Source organism: Brachycentrus maculatus, unplaced genomic scaffold (genome assembly GCF_059751285.1).
Source record: "Brachycentrus maculatus isolate JH-2025_06_01 unplaced genomic scaffold, ASM5975128v1 h1tg000220l, whole genome shotgun sequence".
Taxonomy (NCBI): domain Eukaryota; kingdom Metazoa; phylum Arthropoda; class Insecta; order Trichoptera; family Brachycentridae; genus Brachycentrus; species Brachycentrus maculatus.
Window position 1 is genome coordinate 264,289 of NW_028280971.1, and position 24,235 is coordinate 288,523.

Consider the following 24,235-nt stretch of genomic DNA (forward strand, 5'->3'; position numbering starts at 1 on the left):
TAGGACAAGGATAGCTCAAAATATGTGTATAAAGCCGTGTATTTTTTTATTATTTTTATTAATTTACTTTATCAATAATCAGTTATAGCACATAAAAACCTATCAGCGGAAGCTAAACTGGCAGTGCACAACGGAGTCCTGGTTCCAACTCTAATGTATGGATGTGAAACATGGAGTTGGCAAAAGAAGGATGAAAGTAGACTGAATGCAGTCGAATGCGATCTCTCAGAAGAATGTGCGACAAAACGATGTATGATAGATGTACGAATATAGAAAAATAAGGAAGGAATGCAAAGCTGAGATAAGCATTATCGATAAAATTAAGAAAGGTGTGTTGAGATGGTTTGGACATGTAGAACGAATGAGTGAGGAAAGAACGGTAAAACAAATTTATGAGGCGATATATATAATATATGCCAAATACTTGAATGTGGTCAGGTTAGGAGTCGTAACAATCGGTGGGTATGTATGAGGAGATGCATGAACGTGGAAGAGGCGAAGAATGTTTGCAAGGACAGAGTGGTGTGGCGCTCTATTCTCTCTGCCTACCCCTGTGGGGAAGCGGCGTGATGGTTAGTTAGTTAGTTAGTTTAATTTACTTTATAGCAATTGGAAAATGTGTACTTACTCATTTTTTCCATATTCATTTTGTATTAAAGACTATGTACATGTATATCAAAACATGTTTTATCTAGTTTAAGAAAAATAATTTTATACATTTTCACAGTGTAGTTGTTACCTTGTTATATATCATGCGTAAGATTTCGGGGTAGATTCCAGGCCGTGTAATAATGTTTTTTTTATCTGACCAGTCTTCTTCTTCTTCTTCTTGGTGTAGGCCTTGTGGCCTGTTTTTAAGGGGGATTAGCGTCCTGCGATGTCGATTTTCAGCTGTCGATCCATCTATTTGGTGGTCTGCCCCGGAGTCGTTTACCTTAGGGTTGGAAATTCAGTGCAATGTGGGGAGTCTGGATGGTTCCATTCTCCTCACATGTGCATACCATTGTCTTTTTCGTTGCCTTCCCCACCTAACATATTTCTCTTATCCTGGTGTTCCTTATTCTATCTCGTAGACTCTTGCCAGATAGGCTCCTTAGAGCCTTCATTTCTGACTCTTAGCGCCTTTTTTATTGCTACGGTATCCGCTTTGCATCCAATCCCATATGTTATGATGGGTCGCACGCAAGTTTTATGTATTTTAATTTTGTTGCCGATCTTCATTTCAGGGTTTTTCCATATAGAATTTTTCAGACATCCTGAGATGACTGCAGCCTTGTTTACTTGCCTCATCACTTCGTAGATCTGTTTAACCATACAGGTCTACACCCATACTAGAACTTTTTCACGTGTTTCATTAAATCCACAGTCACTCTACATCCTACTGGGATCCGAGAGAACACCATGCTCTTTGTCTTTGAAACTGATTACTGTGGCTGTAAATAAGCCTAAAATGTAAGTAGGCATATTGGCTCTTAATTATTCAATTTGTTAATTTGGGTTTGTGTATAAAATGTATTGTTTTACGGAATCCCTTCGAGCAACTTTTCAATTATAATAATAAATTGGTGGAATTGCGTTACAACCAATCGAATACATTCTTTATCAAGAGGGTTATTTATTTCGTCGATTGTCTGTTTGCACGTGATATGGCGTGATTTGATAAGAACTTTTCAAATATTGGGGCTTCCTATTTTTACATTGTTCGCACCTGACGTGACCTCGTTAGAATTATTTTACGTACTCAGTATTTTTTTGTTGTTGTTATTTTTGTTTTATTTGTGTTGTTTTGCTTTTTAACTTTTTCTTTAGTAAACGGCTAATCAGAATATTTCTGTTCGTTTTGAAGAAGCCACGAAAAAACAAAAGCTGATCAAAAAGTATTCACAATAAATTACCGCCTTTTCCACCTGTGTCTTAATTCGGACATTTGATTAATATATTCTATTTTATACTCTCTAATAAATCTATCTTTTCGTATAGTTGATATTTATTATTTGATACCAAAGAAGACAATAGCCAACAACAAACAAATAAATACAATATTTACATTTAAAATAAAAATTATAAGCTAATCACAGTTTTTTGTAAATAATTATGTGAAACACGAAAAATCTTTTATATTAGAAAATAAATATGAAAATAAAGGCCAAAAGAAATACATATGTTAAGTTTGTTGAATAGGTACAGCAGCAAGAGTAAACCGTTATCATTATTTCTAATTAAGTCTCTAGCATTTTTTATAGTTGATTAAAATAAAGAAATAAATGTACATATATCGCCGTAAGAAAACATCTGTTTTTATAAAATTTAAGATTCAGGGAAAACTTTCATTCTTTTTAATATATTTTTTACGATGTTCGTGTATGTTGCCTGCTTCATATGAACAATGTTTAGTACATATATAGATTATTTACAGTACCGCCGTTCTAAGGAAAGCGAAGCCAGGTGCAGAAATAACTTTTCCGAGGCCGACGACAAAACGAGTAATGGCGTCGACTCACTTCAGGTTTTTTCAGGAATTTCAGGAACCTTTCATGGACTTATTTTTTCAAATATTCTGAACTGTTTAAGATTTTCATAATTTTTCAAGACAAATAATTTAGCGGCAAAAATAACTAGCGAAGGTTATTTTTTTCGAATTTAAGTAAAGGCCTGTGCAGCTGCGCTAGGCGCTTTCCTATACTTATTATAATAATTTATTCCAAACACAGTTGACACTGCTCTAACGGACCGAATTGTTTCTTTTAAAAGTACGTATTTTATTTTTGGCACTAATAAATTCGGTTTCACAATAAATTTATCAAATCGGATTTTTTTTTCATTATAAGCACAAAATGTACCAATAATTTCCATTTAAATATTAAAATCAAACACTGTTTTTTAGGGTCTACTAAGTTGTATATTTACATATATGTAAATATTTACTAATACGATTTTATTTTATTTTATGTTTTATAAAAATAAATTATACATACAACTTAGTAGACCCTAAAAATCAGTGTTTTATTTTACGAGTAATATTTAAATATGAAGTGTAAAGTTCTATAATACAAATGAAGCGTTTAATCGAAAAATTATAGTTTTCACTGACAGTCCTTTTGTCAAAACTTACAACGTGACATAGTCTATTATCAGTTCCTATATCTGATTAATTTTGGATAATTTATGTAACGCCATTTTCGTAAAATACTACCTCAAGGGCGCTTTTTCCATCCTACAATATATTTGTCAACTTAAACACATCATATTTCTTTTAAACGTATTCAATAATCCGTTCCACGTCTTTCGATCCATAACCTCGCCGTCTACCCCCATATGTTTGGTTTACCTACAACCATATATCTATTATCTCCTGTCTACAACATCCGGAGATGCCAATTATTATACTGACCTCTTATATTGCTATCCGGATCGTGGTGGGTATTTTAATTAACATATTAATCGGTCGTCAATCACAATCTTAGCGCTGACTGGCGCTTGCTTAAATTCTATGACGTTGGCCGAGAAACGTTTATTTATGGCAAAACGGAAAAAGTGGAAGTCAGCCTTTCGGCAATCCGGTCCAAAAATTGAATCAATCAAAATAAAGGTCCTTGCCTTTTAAATGACATGTGCTGTACAATTTGCATATTTATTGCAAGTTATAAATTTAAAGGCTCGTGCAGGAGAACGCGTCATTGCAATCATAAATTAAAAGCCAAAAGTAGTGATTAGTTATTATCAAATAATAACATACTTTCTCGGCTTTCGTACGTTCTACTTTCGTATAATTAAAATGCTTTTTCATACATATTTCAGCGATAAGTGTCACAAAAATGAACAAACTTTTTATTATTAATAATAATAAAACCCTTATCCGCACCCAAATGGTGCATAGGGCACTGCGTCATATAACGCAGTGTTATCTTGATCGTTTTCACACATGAAGGAAAGGTGATCAGCCCTCCGCTTCAGGTACCAGTCCAGGGTAATATTGAATAAATATTACAGTGGAAAATCACTTATATTTATTTGAACCCTCCTGGGAATCGAACCCGGGACCTACAGAACGGAGGCAGACTTATGCCTTATTACTTATTATTATGACTTTAATAACTACTTTTTTTTTTTTTGAAAGGTAGAAATTTAAATCAGAAACAGAATGTGCAAAAGAGGGTATTCGGTTGACAAAAATTGATGAGGCAATGGGACTTACGGATCTGTCGGATTTAGTGGTGTCTTATTTGAAAAATGTGACGAATTAGACAAATAAATGAGCTATGTGACGGATCTTGATTGACGGATATAAACTAAATATGCTACAAATCCTTGAACATAATGGGCAAGGAAAATTTTCAAAGGCAAACCAACAAATATTTATTTATTTATTTAATTTATTCGGGAATTGTACAGCTTACATATTAAAAATAAGAAAAACATATAATTAATAAATAAAATTGGTTATAGTTTTTTCATCTTGTTAGGGCATTGTCAACTATTGTTTACTACGACGAATTTTATTTTTTATATCTATATATATTTTTTTAAAAGATATAATAAACAATAGTTACATTAACAATAATAAACATTACATTACATTAACAAAAAATAGTTACGTTAAAAAAAGCCAATTAAACAATTCCACATTTATGTTATAAAATGTTATAAATATAAAAAATCATAAAATTAATAACTACTATAACTCGTGGGGTATATTTTAAATGTAATGAAAAATTCAACATTTCTCTACATTAAAAAACTCTCAAAATCTGCATTCATATTTGTTGAACGTATGTACGTAATGTATTATGGTACCCGTTATACCAATCTTTTTAAGCTTGAAGGTTACCGAATATCTGGTGGTGCGAGAAGTCAGCACGGGCCACGGAGAACTTGGTATTGTATGGACCAGGTTCGGATTACAAAACAAACCTCACCTTTGGTTTTGTACATATATGTTACAAACACTAATCGTAGCAGAAAAAACTCTTTATTAGTCAATAGATACTTAAATATATGTATTAAAACCAACAAAAAATCTTCACTCCTTCAACTATAAGACATGGAGCGCTTTAAAATGCTAATATGAAGCTCGTATGAACAAAACTTAAAACACAAATACTAGATTTAACGCGTGGAGGGTTGTTATCAAAAATATATTATACTAGTAGATATCTCAAGAAAGATGATGTTCCTTTATTCAATTGTATATTGCATGTTGTTGTGTCTGCCTCCGTGTTGTAATGGTCAGCGTGTTTAGCTACCGCGCTGGACGTCCTGGGTTCGATTCCCAGGGGGGGGGGGGGTGAAAATAAATACTCGTGATTTTAGACCCTAATATTTATTTAATATTACCCTATCAGTTACTAGTTCTCTATTACTTTAGTCTTTAAGTCATTGTTTGTGTTCGTCTTAAATTGTTTTTTTTTGGCAAACATCGTTATTTTTTTGTTTTTTTGTTTGTTTTCTTATTATTTTATTTTATTAAAAGTAAAAGAGGTAATGAGGGGATCCCGAGGGGTGGGGACGAAGTGTCGGCCTCTGTCCGTACATCCTCCTCCCCCCTCATTAATTGAAAAGAGCATTATTTATTTCTTCAGAAATATTTTGAAGATTTTCCTCTACGTGCAGCTGACAGAGAGTCCCTAAGGACTCTATAACTGCTGCGGGTGGATGGCGGGCTCAGATTTAAAAAAAAATACCCTTGACTTGTCCCTGAAGCGCAGGAGTGATCACCTTGCCTTAGGTTAGTAACGATCAAGATAACACTGCATCAATACGATGCAGTGCCCTATGCATCATAAGGATATGGGTTAAAATATAACATATTGCATAATATACATATATACTACAAAAATCGGTACGTAAAAAAGACGTACGAATGTTCAATTATGGGTGAATTCGTAAATGTTACACAGTATATCAAATGACCACTTAAATCGGTCGATGACAATTCAATTAAACTTCTGCAAAATTCCCTCCATATTCACTTAGCATTTTCAATGTTTTCGATTGCGTTGTTTTTTCATATATTTTAAATATGTTCACTGCTTTACCACGCATTGTGATATTAAACATTGAAGAAATACTTATGTGCTTTCTATTTTCTTTGTCATGTATACAGATTTAGCCATACCAACGCGTGGACGGGTACTGGTTGAATGTAAAAGAAATATTATAAATATCCTTGACAAAGCATATTATTCAACCATCCAGTAAAATAAGTCAACTTTTGTTAACCATAAATCATCGTTTTTTTTTCATTCTTCACAGCATTCATCTAATAATACATCAGCAAGTACATCCCTAGTCCTTGTGACAAATCTCACAATAGAATTATCTCGAATGCATTTTTTTGTCCATGTCTCTTGAAGTAGTGTGGTCGATACACGCCGTCGGCGAATGGTACAAGTATTGCGTTAATCGACCACACGAATACCGGTCATCAATCTTCCAAAACTAGTTGGTCTATATTTTGTGCGTGATATTTGTATGGAAGTCATGGTCGTATTTCGAAACAAAGGTTGGTATTTCTATTTTCGATTAATTAACTATTTAATTGACCAGTATCACTGAAGTTGGTTATTTATAATTTCCCCGTTTTGAACGTTTGTTACACGCACTCGTGCCTTCCTTGAGGAAACGCTAGAATTGATTAAAATCAAATTAATTTTAATGACATCTTTGGACATCTCAACATAGATGAAAGCTGTCCCATCGCATTCCCATATCTGATAAAGAAACATCTAGGTTTCCTAACAGAACTTCTCTTGCAAAGCATTTTTTTGGTCGTTCATGAAATAAGTTGCGAAATTTATAGAGAATGTGAAAATATTAACATAGATGAAGAAGAATATGGAAGTCTAGGTTTTTACAGGGCGTATAACCTGTCATAGACTGATTAAATGATCACTTTACACACGTGTAACATTCACCATTCTACCAATGATTGACAACCACACTATTGAATTTTTTGGAATTTTTACATTATGATCAACCTCATGATACAGTACATGTGAGTTCACAATAGCCGTCTAGGTTGGATTGATTAAGCTTTCATTCAGCATATACCGTCAGACTATCAAAACTATGTTAAAACAACTCCTAGGCGGAGAAAACCCATATTTGTGAACAAGTATTTGGACACATTCAAAATGTTGTAAATAATATTTTTTTGTTTAATTTTATCAATAATGGGATTTTTTAATAGAACTGGCTAACTACCGAAATCATTGGCCCATTGAGTTGTAAGGCTTACAGAAATGAAGATGGACATTCCCATAGTTTATGAAATTAACTACATAATTCATATTTACAATCAACAAGGCTTAGGATGTATTTTTTGTTTTTTTTTGTTGCTCTTATTACATATGTATTTTACCTTTATATCAAGTTCCTTATGATTTTATTGTATGTATTTATTTATATGTATGCATTTTTCTATATTCTTACCGATAACATTTTACAATACCAAAAAATCAACAAATCTGTATCCGTTCCAAAACTTCCTATAATAATAATTTGGTCATCATGTTTTATGTTAATCGAAAAATTGCATTATCTGGGATTTAGGCCAATAGATTCCGCAAGCTTTTTTGGCGCTCGATGTTGATATTTAAATATACTTTTTACAAATATTCTTGCTCAATCAAAATGTGGAAAGCGAATATATCGATGTTCTACTCCTAGATTATTTACGTATACATGCTTGTGTTTTATGTATACAAAAAAAAAACTAAAATAAATATTTAAATAAATTGTTTCACATAACCTGTTTGGGGAAAAAAACTTTTTTTAAATGAACGGTTTACTTTTTTACTATTCTTACAGATTTAAGTTTTGTACTGACATTTCTTGGTGGAACTGCAATTTATAGTTTTTTCCACATAAATTTATATGGAAAAAGCCATATACATAGTTGTTATTTTTTTCTACTCCCAGAGCAGCTAAAAATATCATTGCTTTATGATTTTCTGCGTTGTTTGTTTTTTTTTATAAAACCACTATGATTACATCAAATGCAATTCATCTCAAAGTATGATATAATATACTATTAAATAAACAAATAGATGTCTTATTGTAAGACGTCACGAAAGTACGTGATCACGTGTATGCACTTAGCTGTTGCATGTGTATATTTATATCAAATTACTATTATATATTTTGCATAAAAATGCATCCTTGTAATATAATGTCAATATTTGAGAAGATAATATTCCCTTTACAATCTTGACCGTTGGTCCGTAGAAAATACCTTTTTGCCCTTTTTTACTTTTAATATACATATATATTTTGAAATTCTTCGTTCTCTACAAAATTTATAAGTTTTATGTATTTTAAGAAAAGTAATCGCTAATTGTAAATCTGTTACTCATATTTCTACGATTTATTATTTTCTTGGCATTCTATATACTAACACCACCTTTAGCATCACTTCAATTAGGTATTTTTTAATTGTTAGTGCAAACTCTCAAATATTGCATACTGATGATTTTTTTTCAGGTTTTTAAGGTTTAATTTTAAGTATTCTTGTAAATTTATCACATTTCTGATCTAAACACTCGATAAAATACGTGCGTAATATGTAGTTATATGTACTGTATTTGTTGGTAAAACAGTAATAGTTATAATTTTATTAGACAGTTTATTTTTATAACTCGGTTGAATTTGAACGCCTTTGACGTCTCAAAAGTATGAGTCCCACGTGAGCGTTATGATTTGTTCGATTGATTTATACCACAAAAATTAATCAGTGTGCGTGCTACCTTTTTCTGGATTAAAATATTATTTCTATGTTTGCTCTCGTTTTATTAGGTGCAATATATTAGAGCGTCATTGTTTGGCAAACCATGTCACCTCCCCTCCGGATGGAGCAACGTTTTTTCTTTCAGGATACATGCAATCAGTATATTTGCTTACATATTTTAAAAAAATAATATGCGGATGGGTTAAAAATAGGAATGTAGTTATGATAGAGAGGTCTCGAACTTAGAAACTTTGATCCAGAGTCCGCGACACTGATCGCTGGACCACAACCCGACCCTTTACAAGAGAGAAGGGAAGAATACATGTGCATTGTGTGTGATATGTTGACTAGACGATGAGGTCTACATTCCCCCAGGAGGCTGCCCGTGTGCGGGATGATGCGCGCCATCTTCGCGGCCGGCGGCTTCCACCCCGTGCGCGTGCGCGGCGCCGGCCCGGCGCCCGGCGCGCTGGCGCCCGTGCTGTGCGCCGCGCCGCACTCGAGCTTCTTCGACGCGCTCGTGCTCGGCTACTGCGGCGCGCCGAGCGTCGTGGCCAAGGCGGACACGGCCAGCCTGCCGCTCTTTGGAAGTACGCACCCGCACTACTTGCTGATCGCCTGGCATCGCATTTAGCTTTAGCTCTCGTGAATCCCGCCAAACTCGCAATTAAACATTGCTTGAAATAAGCATGCTCGTTTACATACATCGATACTAGCATTCTCATAAGCAAACCTGTTCGAATGTGCTCAGAGTATGGCCTTGCCACACGCATGTAGAATTCTCAACCAGCTCTTTGAAAGTATGCACCCGCACTACTTGCTGATCGCCTGGCATCGCATTTAGCTTTAGCTGTAGTGCATCCCGCCAAACTCGCAATTCAACATTGCTTGAAATAAGCATGCTAGTTTACATACGTCGATACTAGCATTCTCATAAGCAGATGTATTTATTATAACTGCAGACAGTTCGTAGAATTCCATTTTAAATTGTTGGGTATAATATATCCAAAATTGTTTTTTCCACATTTAACAGTATGAAGGCTGTCTAGAGATCTCATTTATACTCGGTGAAGACCAAATGCCGCCTATACAATGCCTGCATTGCTCCTATTTTCTTATACGGCTGTGAAACATGGCACCTTACAAGGGCCCAGAGCAGCCGTGTACTGAGCTTTTTAGAATAGGTGTCTGCGGAGAATCATAGGTGTGCGGTGGTTTGACTTTGTGAGGAATGAAGAGATATGGCGTAGGACGCAGCAAATCTTAGTCACAACTGTCGTCAAAAAAAGGCGATTCAGTTGGCTTGGCCATGTACTTAGCATGTCTGCCGAGAGCCTAAATCAAGCTTGCCTCTTTTACAAGGCATCAGGTTCGCGCCGCCCAGGACGACCACTATTGACAATTCGTCGGCAGTTTTCGTCTGAACTTCGGGACGCGGACCTGACTTGGGAGGATGCAAAGGGGCCGACAGAAAAGCCTGGAGATAGTTTGTGGACTCCATATGTTCCACCTAGGGAGCGGATATGGTTTAATTATATCCAAAATTAAACAAGGTTATTGGATTGGATTCTATTTTTATTTATATATACTTATATGATAATATGTGACACTCTTCGTGAGGCAATGTGTTTGATAATGTCTTAATAATACAAAACGCGTCACATATTATCATATATATATATATATATATATATATATATATATATATATATATATATATATATATATATATATATATATATATATATATATATATATATATATATATATATATATATATATATATATATATATATATATATATATATATATATATATATATATATATATATATTTTATAACCCTTATCCGCACCTAATGGTGCATAGGGCACTGCATCAAATTGACGCAGTGTTATCTTGATCATTACTTACATGAAGGCAAGGTGATCACTCTTGCGCTTCAGGAACCAGTCCAGGGTAATATAAAATAAATATTACAGTGTTAAATCACTAATATTTATTTTCACCTCCCCCCCTGGGAATCGAACCCGGGACCTCCAGCACGATAGCTAAACATGCTGACCATTACACCACGGAGGCGGACAAAACGAAAGTCCAATTATCATATATATGTCAATAAAAGCAGAATTCAATCCAAACAACCTTATTATTTTTTTTATATATCACACAAAAACTGTTCAAATGTTCAGAGTATGCCCCTCCCACCCGCGCTGCAGGTAGCATGCTCAAAAATAGACAGTCGCCCGATGCATGAATCAAAATAAACATCCTCAAAATGAGCATGCTTATTTTTTGCACAGTACGTACACACAAGCTAGTAAGTAGATGGTTGCCCAACAATAGCATGCTTATATGCTAATTTTCAGTATTTGTATCTAGACCTTTATATGGATCAGTAGTCGATTTATTATTTATTCCATCACGCACTGGATTATTCACCCTACGAATGAAATATCAATATTTTATATATATATATATATATATATATATATATATATATATATATATATATATATATATATATATATATATATATATATATATATATATATTTAAAGATAAATATTTGTGTTTTCTTCAATGTTTTCCGCAGATACTTAGTGGCACATTTTATAAACTTTATAAAATTAAATAACTTTGTTTTGACCACTTTTTTATTATTACATTCAGGATTTTTATGGAGTGTGTGGAATTTTTTGGTTAGAGTATTTTAATGTTTTTGATTGAAAATAAACCCTGATGATGACAAGGTATTGTCGAAACCGGTAGGTTAAATTGTATTAGTAAAAAAGTGGTGAAAACAAAGTTAATTAATTTTTATTAAGTTTAAATATTTGTGTTTTTATTATTTACACAAATATTTCAATTTCATGCTATTTCATTGAGCCTAAGCAGCTCATTATAAGAAATAGGTATCAAATTGTGGTAGAGTGAATGGGTTCGAACCGAGAAACTCTGACTTAAGAGTCCGTGACACTAACCATGGAACCACAACCCGACACAGGTGTCCCAACTTTAGGTGAAGCATATCTACCGTTTTTTATACGAAAGGAAATGAAAGTCTGAGCATACTGAACGTTACACAAGTGTATAAAGTGATCACATAACCCAGCCAAATAAGATCATGCAACCCCTGGGATACTCAGACTTCTATCTTCTTTCGTATAAAAACGATAGATGTTTCATCTCGAGTTGAGACACGTGTAATTTTAATAGTCGAGTCTAGCTCTCCTCAGGTAACTCGCATGTATAAGCAAAGCAACATCAAATATCGTAGTCATTGCTGATATTCTCCTTTCCTCTCCTACATAACTATTCCTTACCATCCCGTAAACATATTTATCTTCTATATCAGTGATTCCCAAAGTGGTCTATATCGACCCCCAGGGGTCTATGACAACTTGCAAGGGGTCTATGTTTTAATTTGAATTTAAAATATAAATGTATAAAACCTAACATGTGTGGTTCAAAGTGAGTAAGATTGCATATACCGGCTGTCAAAAATACATTTGAAGTTAATGAATTTGATAAAAATCAATATCGGGTAAGGCAAGGGGTCTACGAGATAAAAGAGTTTGGGAACCTCTGTTCTATATCCACGAATCTGGAGCGCAGGATTGATCACCCTGCCTTCTTATAATCCCAACCGAGTGAACCTCTTTTTATTAATGAAACATACCCAATGCCGATAAAGAGAAAGCTAGATTTAAATGTGTGGGATTAGCGCTGTTCTTTGTGATGTTTTTTTTCTTATATGGCAACATCATTCTTGGGTTATTAGATTAGAAAACACAAACATATCTCTCCTCCACTAATCCTAGCGTGTGAATAACAAATTTTACGGTCTTGAGAACCTTAAAAAAACATTTTACGGTTTTAATTTTCTTTGCGGTGATCTTGACACTAAAAAATATTTAAACATATTAATTATTGTTTGTTTACAATTACATTTTGTACTAAATCTCAGTTTCCACTACATGTCGTATTTTCATAGGCTATAATACATTTTTCTAAAAAACAGATAATTAATAGTTTTTTTAGCACGTCATTTTTTCTTTAGATCTTTTGTTTGTGAGATTTGTCTGTCTGATGATCGTTTTGTTTTATAATAGCATCCTTTTGAGCTCATATTTTGTTTTCTGAACAGCTTCATTTACGCATTAAAATGTCACTTTTATTTTTGTATGCTCAATGTATTCAAATGAGTGTTGATTTATTACATTTTTCATAATTTGTATTTTTATGTGTATCGCTTTGTTTTATGTACTATGCAAAGATTTAGGTGCCGTATTATACGAACAGTTTCTTGACAGTTCGAAGTAGTGATGGGCAGGTTTTTTTCTTCCCTTTTCCTACATCGATTGTTTCAAACATAAAAAACTGATTAAGGTTCTTTCATAAGATATTTCTGGTTTTTACTTCAGTAACTGTATAAAATAAATTTTGCAAAAAAATCCTTGTAAAAAGTCGTCTAATCGCCCCTAAATTGTTATTATTTGTTTATTGATTCTTTGGAATATATTATAAAATGTATTGTTTAAAAAAAACGATGAAGTGTTATAACAGCGTCGCACTGCACTTATAACCTTCAATTATCGTATTTGTGTATAAAATGTTAAATTAAACACTATTTTTTTGAGTCTACTAGTAGACTAAAAAAAATTAGCGTTTGATGTAACATTTAATACATAAATTAAAATGGAGTTCTACAAATTAAACGCCAAATCCATAAATAAAATAAATTATCGTATGTACATGTGTTCAAAATAAAGTAAACTGAAATATTATATTATTTCGAGAAATAAAAAATACTTTGTTTTCTGATCCACTCACATTTTTATTAACCAACTAGTTTCGGCAACAACCTGTTGCCCTCTTCAGGGTTTATTTATTACCCTGAAGAGGGCAATAGGTTGTTGCCGAAACTAGCTGGTTAATAAAAATGTGAGTGGATCAGAACACAAAGTATTTTTTATTTCTCGAAATAATATATCAATATGATCCACAATGTTAATGCTTTCAATATTCAAAACATGAAATATTATAATTGAAAGGCGTGAACCTTTAAAAAACTGTTCCTTTAATAAAGCAACTAAAACTGTATTTTATTGCGTTTATTTTTAAAAAGCTTGTGTCTTTTAATCGATGTCCGTATATTTTACTTTCATTCATATACTTTTTCGCTATTTTGTTGTACATACATTATTTTATGCCTGCAAGCTTCAATAGTATGCGTCGATCGATCCAGTTTTTTTTCATTCTGTTTTTATTCAATGTCAATTTTTTTACCTATGGTATCAGATTTCGTATCATGTTTATTCTCTACCGTTTATTGTAATGTATATTCCATGACATTTCGATTATTCTTATATTCTTTTATTTATCACTTTGTGTCTGTCATTGATTCCGTTCTTAATCCGACACGGAGAGTAACCTCATTCGAATGACGGGTGCTATAGAATTTTTTTAAGGTGAAAGAAATTAATAATAAAGCCATGATTAGATTTTGATTAGATTCATTTACTTGAATGAAAAAGAAAATAATTTATATTACGATGACTATCATTTTTAAGTAATTCATGTTGTTAGTTACTTAAAAATACCGTTGGATATTTAACTTTTCACACCAGATGTTTTTTGTATTTTACGTGAAAATGCATGTTGCTCGTGATAAAGCAATGTTTTGTAAGCTACCTGTTTAAAAAAGGCAAAAAAACTACAACATCGAGAACTTTGTATTATATTTGGTACAATTAGAATTTTTATATTAATATGATTTTTATTAAGGGATTTACGAGGTATCGCTTTTATATTAATTGTTAACTTTAGTTAGTTAAAATTACAATTTTATTATGTATGTTTATTTACTAATATTCAACATTTTTATCCTACGATTGTAAAATCCTCTTACAATAATTAAAACAATAATTTTTGAAATAGTTAATATTTAAATAACTAACTTTGTGTATTTCCATTTTGTTAGTTATTTCTTTTTAAAATCATTCAACTTTTATTTATTCTCAGTAATGTCTCTTTAAAATTCCATTTGATTTTGGGCTGGTAGAACATAAATATAAACATAATAAACATTTATAAACATTATCATAATTTCGTTTATCTGTAGTAGATTTACAGATGAGTATCTATTTATAACCGGTTGCTCACGAATCGCTTTTCACTAATAGAGCATGTCAAATGAATGTTTTTGTACTTTACTTTCTAGTAGTACAAGCACTTAACATACTCACTTTATAGCGTATTTATCGGCCATTGTTATATCGGATTATATATATATATATATATATATATATATATATATATATATATATATATATATATATATATATATATATATATATATATATATATATATATATATATATGTATATATATATATAACGTGGTAATATTTTTCTTTATAAATTTGGTGTAAATAATATGTAAAGTGGGTGTATAATAATAAAATAAACAATGTGTTGCTTTGTAATTAAAGAAACGACAATAAATGTTTATTCTTAATTAATCTTTATAATAATTTTTATATCTATCTATCTATCTATCTGATTCTGACAGTTAATAATATTATCGGAAGTCTTTTGTTTTATTCTGAGCGACGCATGCGACACCTGGTGGTAGAACTGTTTTATGTAGGTACTATTTGTAAGTACTTAATAAAATGTACAGGTAGGTACCTAGTTATTTTATTACATCTCCCCCCTTGGGGGTGAAAATTCATAGTAAAATTTTCACTCATCTTCTTGTAGTGAAGGGACCGGTATAAGTTTAGTGATATGATAAAGTTTTTTTTTTTTCTTCTTTCTTTCTTTCTTATTTCCTTTTTTTTGTATTTTTTTTTCTTCTTGACCCTTTTAAAGTAGACACAGTTTTTTTCAATCCATTTGTTTTTTTTCTTTTGAATTCCTTCATTTTTATTCAGATCTCTTAAAGTATCTTCTAATATAACCAAATTTACAACTTTTAATTGTTCATCTGCATTTTCATTCGAGTTTAATACTGGATTCCTGCTTAGACAATCTACTTCTAAATTATTCTTTCCTGGAGTATATTTTATTTTATCTTTCGTAGAAGTTTTTTCTACTTTATTTTTATTTTCATTTTTCAAGCACTGTTTCTGTGTTATTTGTATGTCTTCATTTTTATTCTGATCTTTTAAAATATCTTCTAATTTAACCAAATTTGGTGTAAATAATATGTAAAGTGGGTGTATAATAATAAAATAAACAATGTGTTGCTTTGTAATTAAAGAAACGACAATAAAAGTTTATTCTTAATTAATCTTTATAATAATTTTTATATCTATCTATCTATCTATCTGATTCTGACAGTTAATAATATTATCGGAAGTCTTTTGTTTTATTCTGAGCGACGCATGCGACACCTGGTGGTAGAACTGTTTTATGTAGGTACTATTTGTAAGTACTTAATAAAATGTACAGGTAGGTACCTAGTTATTTTATTACATATATATATATATATATATATATATATATATATATATATATATATATATATATATATATATATATATATATATATACAGTATCTACTCAATGAATTAGGGCCACGCAGAATTTCGCGCAATTTCTCAATTCAAACAGGAATAACTCAGAAAAAACCTTGAATAAAACAACATTAAATTTTATTTACACATGAACACTTTATTACGCTTAAATTGTGCATATATTTTCAAATAAATATAGTTAGTATTTAGTATTTCAACCTTTGGCAGAAATAACTGCCTCAATTCTTTTTGGCATACTTAAAATGCACTGTTTTATCATGTTTTTTATTTCTTCGTCTTCTGACCAAATTTTTTGAATATTTTTTTTAGACAGTCTACTGTCGGATTTTGAAATGAGTATACCTTATTTTTTAACATGCTCCATACGTTTTCTATAGGATTAAGGTCCGGAGAATTTCCAGGCCAGGGGAGCAAAGGCAGATTTTTGTTAGACAAAAATTTTATTATTGATTTAGCCCGGTGGCAAGGTGCCCCATCCTGCATGAAGGTGTATGGACCTTCTGTTGGGTCGAGTGTATGGTAGAAGGGCAATAAAATTCGTTCGAGGACCTGCTTATAGGAATTTTGGTTCATTGTTCCTTCCACGAAAAACAACGGCCCAGGTAAATTGTTAATAATACATGACCATATCATTGTTGCAGGGGGGTGTTTGATAACTTTTACCACACAGGCCTCATTGTAACGTTCCATTGGTGTTCTCCTGACGAATCGACGGCTCTCTGTCACGGCTTCTAACCGGCACTCATCACTAAAGATGACCTGAAAAATAATGAAAATTTAAGTTTAATTCAAATATATAAGTTTATTTACTCAAATGATATGTTGAAAATTCAATTTAAATAAATACCTTTTTCCAATCATCTACCGAGTAATTTCGATGTAGCCTGGCCCATTTTAATCGATCCGCTTTCATTCGTGGTGTCAATTTTGGTACTTTTAAAGGGCGCCTGCATTTCAGATTTACTTCGTAAAGACGTCGCCTCAGTGTTGATACCGATATATTTATACCCTCTTCTTCCAATTTTATTTTTAATGTTTTTGCTGATGCACTACGGTTTTCTAAGGCACTTTGAACGATTTTTCGATCAGTCCTCGGTGTTGTTTTTCTAATCCTACGACAGTTTTTTCGCCGATTGCTGGTGGCGGGTGACTGATTTTTTATTGATTTTGAAATTCTGTCCACTGTTTGACGAGAAACGTTTTCTTTTTTTGAAATTTCTCTATTAGATAGTATTCCTAATTTCAGTAGCACTATAACACTAGACTTTTTTTCCTCAGAAATGTCTTTACTTTTTCCCATTTTGTCCTTTTCAAAAAAAACACTTGTGTTTACAAAAAAAAAATTATACTTTATGAACTAAAATTAAAAATTAAGTTTTTTTCACAAGACACGATAACTATATAACCTCTCTGAACAAAACAACAACCAGAACTCAAGAAACTTCAGTAATAAATGAGATAGGACTATTTTTTGAACTTTCAACTATCTGTCTACCTGTGCTAATTAGGGACCTTTCTCAGAAAAAGGGTTTGAAATTTTGTAAAGGCTTAAATAATCCAGGTATATTTTACATATTATTGAAGGTAATATACATGATATTAGATGTCAATAGAAAACTTAAAGTATTTATGTAAAATAAATATAATAATCCAAAAGATTTCAGAGTATTCAAAAAAATAATGGGTGGCCCTAATTCATTGAGTAGATACTGTATGTATGTGTGTGTGTGTGTAAACAAGTGAAATGTCAGTAAATTTAACATTATTCCTAATCAAGAAGTACCATCAGTAAAATCAGTAATAAATATCTCACCATTTATCGAATCAATAACTTGAACTCCATATTTAGAAACAGTCAAGTAGTAATGCTAAATTTATCTGCACTAAATGTCTACGAAGATAAATTCTTCAAAATTAGGTCATAAGGCGGAAACTGTGTAAAATTCAAGTAGAATAAAACCTTAAATACAAATATTTGTTTTTAAGTTTTTTTTTGGGCGGCAGTGTTTTTTTAAGGCCTTTCTCGCAAACACAGAATTCAATTAACGACCGACCGCCGGAGAGGTAACACGTCTTCCCACGCCCGATTTTTTAAAGATTGTGTATTGGATATTTTTTAGGATATACTTATACAAAGAAATATTTTTATATATTTTTTTAACTCCATAACTTTCAATGACTCTTTTCTTTTGAAAACCATATAGTTATAACGCGAAGAAAAACTTATTTTTTCAATGCAAAAACGGTGTTCAAGAAAAAATCAATTGCCGTAGAACGGTGCTACTTGAACTTTAATGTGTTACTTGAGCCCAGTACAAAAAAAAAATTTAGATCTGTATTAGGTCTACAATAATGAACGAATCGGCATGATTCATTGTTTCCCTGTCAGGTGACACTTATTGTCACCACACATTCATTATTGTATACCAAATACAGATCTAAGTTTTTGTACTGGGCTTAAGTAACACATCAAAGTTCAAGTAGCCCTACGGTACGTAAAATGTTACCTAGATTTAGAGAAATTAAAGTTGCGACATAATGAATTCTAGGCCTTAAGGATTAATATCAAAACAAAGTATTGTTAATTTTTTTTTCAACCACAACATTATTCAGCATTTCGTCTTTAGTTGGTTATGTTTTGTTTGGTACAATATGTATAAATAAATTATTACATTTATGTCCTTGTCCTATTTAATACGTTATTTTTCGCACTTCCAAACGCGGTACGTTGTTACAACTGTTGATGAATGTAACAAAAAACCTAATGGTATAATTTGTGCTATTGTAATGATTATTAATAATTCTTCTTCTTCTTCTTCTTATTATAGGCCTTACGGTCTGTTTTTAAGTGGGATTAGCCTCCTGCGACGTCGATTCCCAGCTATCGGCCCATCTCTTTGGTGGTCTGCCCGGGAGTCGTCTACCATGGGGTTGGCCGTACAATGCGTTGTGGGGGAGTCTGGATGGTTCCATTCTCCTCACATGCGCATACCATTGTCTTCTTCGTTGCCTTCCCCACCTAACGACATCTTCGATCTCGCATATTTCCCTGATCTTGGCATTTCTCAATCTATCTCGAAGACTCTTGCCTGTTATGCTTCTCAGAGTCTTCATTTCTGACACTGACACTCTAAGTGTAATTATTAATAATTCATATCTAAAAATTCTAATTATTAATAATTCATATCTAAAAAAATATGTTTCGAATTGCATTAACAAAGAAGAATAATGACATTTCGCGGTTTCCCCATGCAAAAAAATTAAGTAATGATATTTTTTTTAAAGGAATAACTCGCAAAGCCTCTACATTTAGAGGCTTGACTGCAGGTAGGATAGTAAGGTTAGGGAAGGTAAATGTGATAAATACATCACAAACACCCAGATAAATTGAAAATAATTTTTCATTTTTTTTCATTCAAACCCTTATCCGCACCTCAATGGTTCATAGGGCACTGCATCATATTAACGCAGTGTTATCTTGATCGTTAACACACGAAGGAAAGGTGATCAGCCTTCCACTTCAGGTACCAGTCCAGGGTAATATTGAATAAATATAAGAGTGAAAAAATCACTTATATTTATTTGGCCCCCCTGGGAATCGAACCCGGGACCTCCAGTACGGTAGCCGAGCGTGCTGACCATTACACTACGGAGGCGGACAATTGAAAATAAAATAAACCATAATAACCAGTATTTAAGTAAATGAAAATAAAATTTAAAATAAACCTTTCTTGAATTTATTTAGTACTCGGCGGGAATCGAACCCGCAAAGAAAAATATAAAAATATGTTTTCAATACATATTCTAAAAAATATATAATACCAATACGTATTCTTAAAAAATGTGCTTGGGGACACGTCTGGTTCCTCGCGCTGCCGGTCGCTTACTGAATTGTATGTTTGCGAGTACCCCCTTAAAGAGAAGCCTCATTGGTTTTTCAACACCGCCAACAACTATGTATTCCCGCCAATGTCACGTGTCCAACATGATAACCTATCATTGTCACAAGTGCAAGTTTCACGTAAAACCTTATTATTATCGTATTACGTACGTTTTTCCGTGCGCGTAGGTCATTGGGCCAGCGATTCTCAACATGTCCGTGATTTAAGAATATGATTTCATAATTTAATAAATAATAAATACCCTAAGTACCATAAGCGCAATACATACATAAAGGCGTAAAAGGTAACTCAACCTCTGGTCGGGACTCTGAGGAATAATCTTTATCTTATTATTTCAATACTATACAGTCAACCCCCCTAAAACGTTAACATTGATACTGCTTTATCGGAGGGAACATTTTAGGCGGTAAATGTTTTAAAATAGTATTTTAAAATTGTATGTTAAAATAGTCCGCCTCCGTAGTGTAATGGTCAGCGCGTTTAGCTACCGTGATGGAGGTCCCGGGTTCGATTCCCAGGGGGGTTAAAAATAAATATTAGTGATTTTACAATGTAATATTTATTTAATATTACCCTGGACTAGTTCCTGAAGCGCAAGACTGATCACCTTGCCTCCATGTAAGAAATGATCAAGATAACACTGCGTCGATTCGATGCAGTGCCCTATGCACCATTGGGTGCGGATAAGGGTTATAATAATGTTTAAATACAATTTAAAACTTTAACCCCCTATAACGTTCCCTCCGGAAACGCTTTCTCAACGTTGTAGGGGGGTTTACGGTATATTGTCGCTACGATAATTTTCATGAAAAATGTAATTACTTTTTTTAAATCTACTTAACATACTCTTTTATTGCATTGCCTGACTTACGAGGATAGTTCCCTTTCTAAGTCAGACAAATTTTTTTGTACAACAAATATTTTATAAGAAATACCATCAACTAAATAAAGCAATCTGAATATATTTAAAAAATTATAGATTATAATTGTTACACACAGTTATAAGTTTTATTGAAAAATAAAAATAGACGTTATAAGAATATGTTAACAGAATTAAATAAAACACAACGGTTTTTCCAGGGTTGTGTGAAATTATATATTTACAGATTTTACAAAAAAATGGCCAAAGAATTGTGTTGAATTTTCACAAATAATTATTATAATAAATAATAAAATAAAACCCTTATCCGCACCCCAATGGTGCATAGGGCACTGTGTCTTATAAACGCAGTGTTATCATGATCGTTTTACACATGAAGGAAAGGTAATCAGCCCTCCACTTCAGGTACCAGTCCATGGTAATATTGAATAAATATTACAGTGAAAAAATTACTTATATTTATTTTTACCCCCCTTGGGAATCGAACCTGGGACCTCCAGAACGGTAGCTGAGCGTGCTGACCATTACACTACGGAGGCGGACTAATTATTATAGATTAAATTATTTAAATTTACTATATTGTGTCCTCATCTGGTTTTCCCGTGCCGACGGCATATTTTACAATATGAATTTGTTTGTAAGATATTTGTGAGTTATTTTTTATATTTAAAACAAAGTTAATTTGTAAGCTTTGTTAACTTTGCTAACGTAAATATAATTTTAATTTATAATAATGTGTCATCACTGGGTTTCCCTGGGTCAAGGGCTCATTTTACAATACTGTATATCGTAGTCGTACAGGAGAAAGTGACCAACTAACAAAACAATATGAAATGTTCAGGAGGGCCATTTAAGGTCACTTTTGCTTGGCAAGAAAATAAACATCAATACAGTCTGATGATGTCGGTAACGACGAAACCCGGTCGCTGGTCGAATCAAAATAAAGTGGAAAAGCTAAAAATATTGGTTTTAATCTAATAATATATTAAAATGCAATTGATAATATAAATCTATCAAAACAGTCATTTCTAACAAGGCAATATACATAGTATACTTTCAAGTATAAAATACTTCGGGATTTTTTCAGGGCAATATTAAGCTAGTAAGATATCAAATAGTCAATGATCACGTTTTTGTAAAAAATGCACTTGGTCACTTTCTCCTGTATGACTACGATATGTTTGTTTATTAAGAGTTTTTTTTTATTTATCTAAAACAAATAAAATTGTAAGTTTTATTGACTTTTAACTTGTTACCGTATTACAAATATTTTTCGGTCTCGGCGTGGGATAATCACAAATCACTCACTCGTTTCAAGAACGTCATAAATCAAAAATCGTCACTTTTCAGTTGTGCATGTTTTCGGAATGCCCAGAAAATGTACTATATCCCAGCAAAAGAGTCATATTTTTAACTTAATATTTACCCGCTACAGGGCAGATAGTTTTGTTTTTGCCTTTTGAAGAAAATGTATTGTTTAATTATTTTTTTAAATAAACTTAATATTTTTCAAATGGAGAAAAAACATTCAGGTTTTACCTAAAAAGATCTGTTACACAGTAAAAAGTTCAATAAGTGGGTTGATATTTATTTTTAATAAATTGTATTATATTTTTAAACTTTAAAAACGTTCTCCTGAAAAATCAAGTTTTTTTTTATTTATGACGTTCTTGAAAGGAGTGAGCGAAATGTGAGTGCATTTACATATTTAATAATAAGTTAACGTTAAGAAACTCGACTGTTTAACATATTAACTATGTCTATATTATTATGTGACACGCAAGTCTTAGACTCGGTATTACATCGGAATATTGATCGCTATATTTATAAATCGAAGGGTAGCTATTTCCTCGTGTAATGCATGCTCATTTTCTATACACGTTATATTAAATTATATGCCTCCCCTTTCTACATACATTAATTCGTCAAATGGAATAACGCGAAACGCATGCACATCTTGTTTACATTTTCTATGGATTAACGGGCACATACCTCATCACAATTAACCTTAATCGTTTTTCTGTATGTACGATATATAAAACCATTACTCGGAATATATTCATGATTCAACAATTTTCAACTGTTTTCACCGATTTTTTTTATTGAAACATTTAAACTAACGTCATTTATCTGATAAATAAACGGTGTTAGTGTAAAATTTGCTTTTTTTCTCTATTTTAAAACACTTTTTTTTTCTCTATTTTGTACGAAAAGCAAATAGGTACTAAGGGTAAACGCAGGACATATTTAAAAAGCCAAAACATATGTATATATGTATGCATGTGTTGAGAATTTGAAAGACGGAGACTTGATCAGTTAAATTAAACTGTCGTTAAATTAATACTACATTAAATGAGAATTTTATTTATCTTACTAACACATATCGCTCACTCCTTTCAAGAACGTCATAAATCAAAAATCGTCAATTTTCAGTTGTGCATGTTTTCGGAATGCCCATAAAATGTACTATAACCCATAAAAAGAGGCATGTTTTTAACTTAATATCTACCCGCTATAGGGTAGAAAGTGTTGTTTTTCCATTTTGAAGAAAAGGTATTGTTTAATTATTTTTTTAAATATACTAAATATTTTTCAAATGGAGAAAATACCTTCAGGTTTTACCTAAAAAGATTTGTTGCACAGTTAAAAGTTTAATAAGTGACTTGATATTTATTTTTAATACATTATATTATATTTTCGAACTTTAAAAACGTTCTCCTGAAAAATCAAGTTTTTTTTATTTATGACGTTCTTGAAAGGAGTGAGCGATATAAATGTTTATGTGAATAGATTTTCGAAAACTTTTTTGTGTTTCACACGTATTGTTAAAATGTAATATTATGTATAAAAATCACACTTATTCATATTATACTTTTACTGCATTAATCTTTGTATAATAGTTCTTAAGACATTGATTTTTTTAATCCTTTCTGTTGCATGACAAAATTTAATTATACCCCGAAAGTCTTCTAGGACTGTTGCATGAATTAGTCTATAGAGACAACAAAACTTTAGTAGACTCAGTGGAAATCTGTATAGTTTTGGGCGGTATTTAATTTATGTTGCACGATAGGTTACTAACAATGGAGATGTATAGTTTCAAATTAATTTAAATTTACATATTTTTTAAACTGGGAATTTTTGTAAAACTAACAAAATCTGAACTCATTCATTTCTAATTTT

The 24,235-nt window shown here is 32.0% G+C and overlaps 1 protein-coding gene across 2 annotated transcripts in view; it reads left to right on the forward strand.

The window, feature by feature from the left end:
* LPCAT (lysophosphatidylcholine acyltransferase) overlaps positions 1-24,235 on the forward strand; it is an 83,826-nt gene that overhangs the window by 40,953 nt on the left and 18,638 nt on the right. The window contains exon 3 of one of the 2 annotated variants that reach the window (XM_088264197.1): positions 9,101-9,315. The exons of the other annotated variant lie outside the window; for it this stretch is intronic. Coding sequence (XP_088120323.1) covers positions 9,101-9,315 — 215 coding nt within the window. The remainder of the gene's footprint in view (positions 1-9,100; positions 9,316-24,235) is intronic. 2 annotated transcript variants of the gene reach the window in all.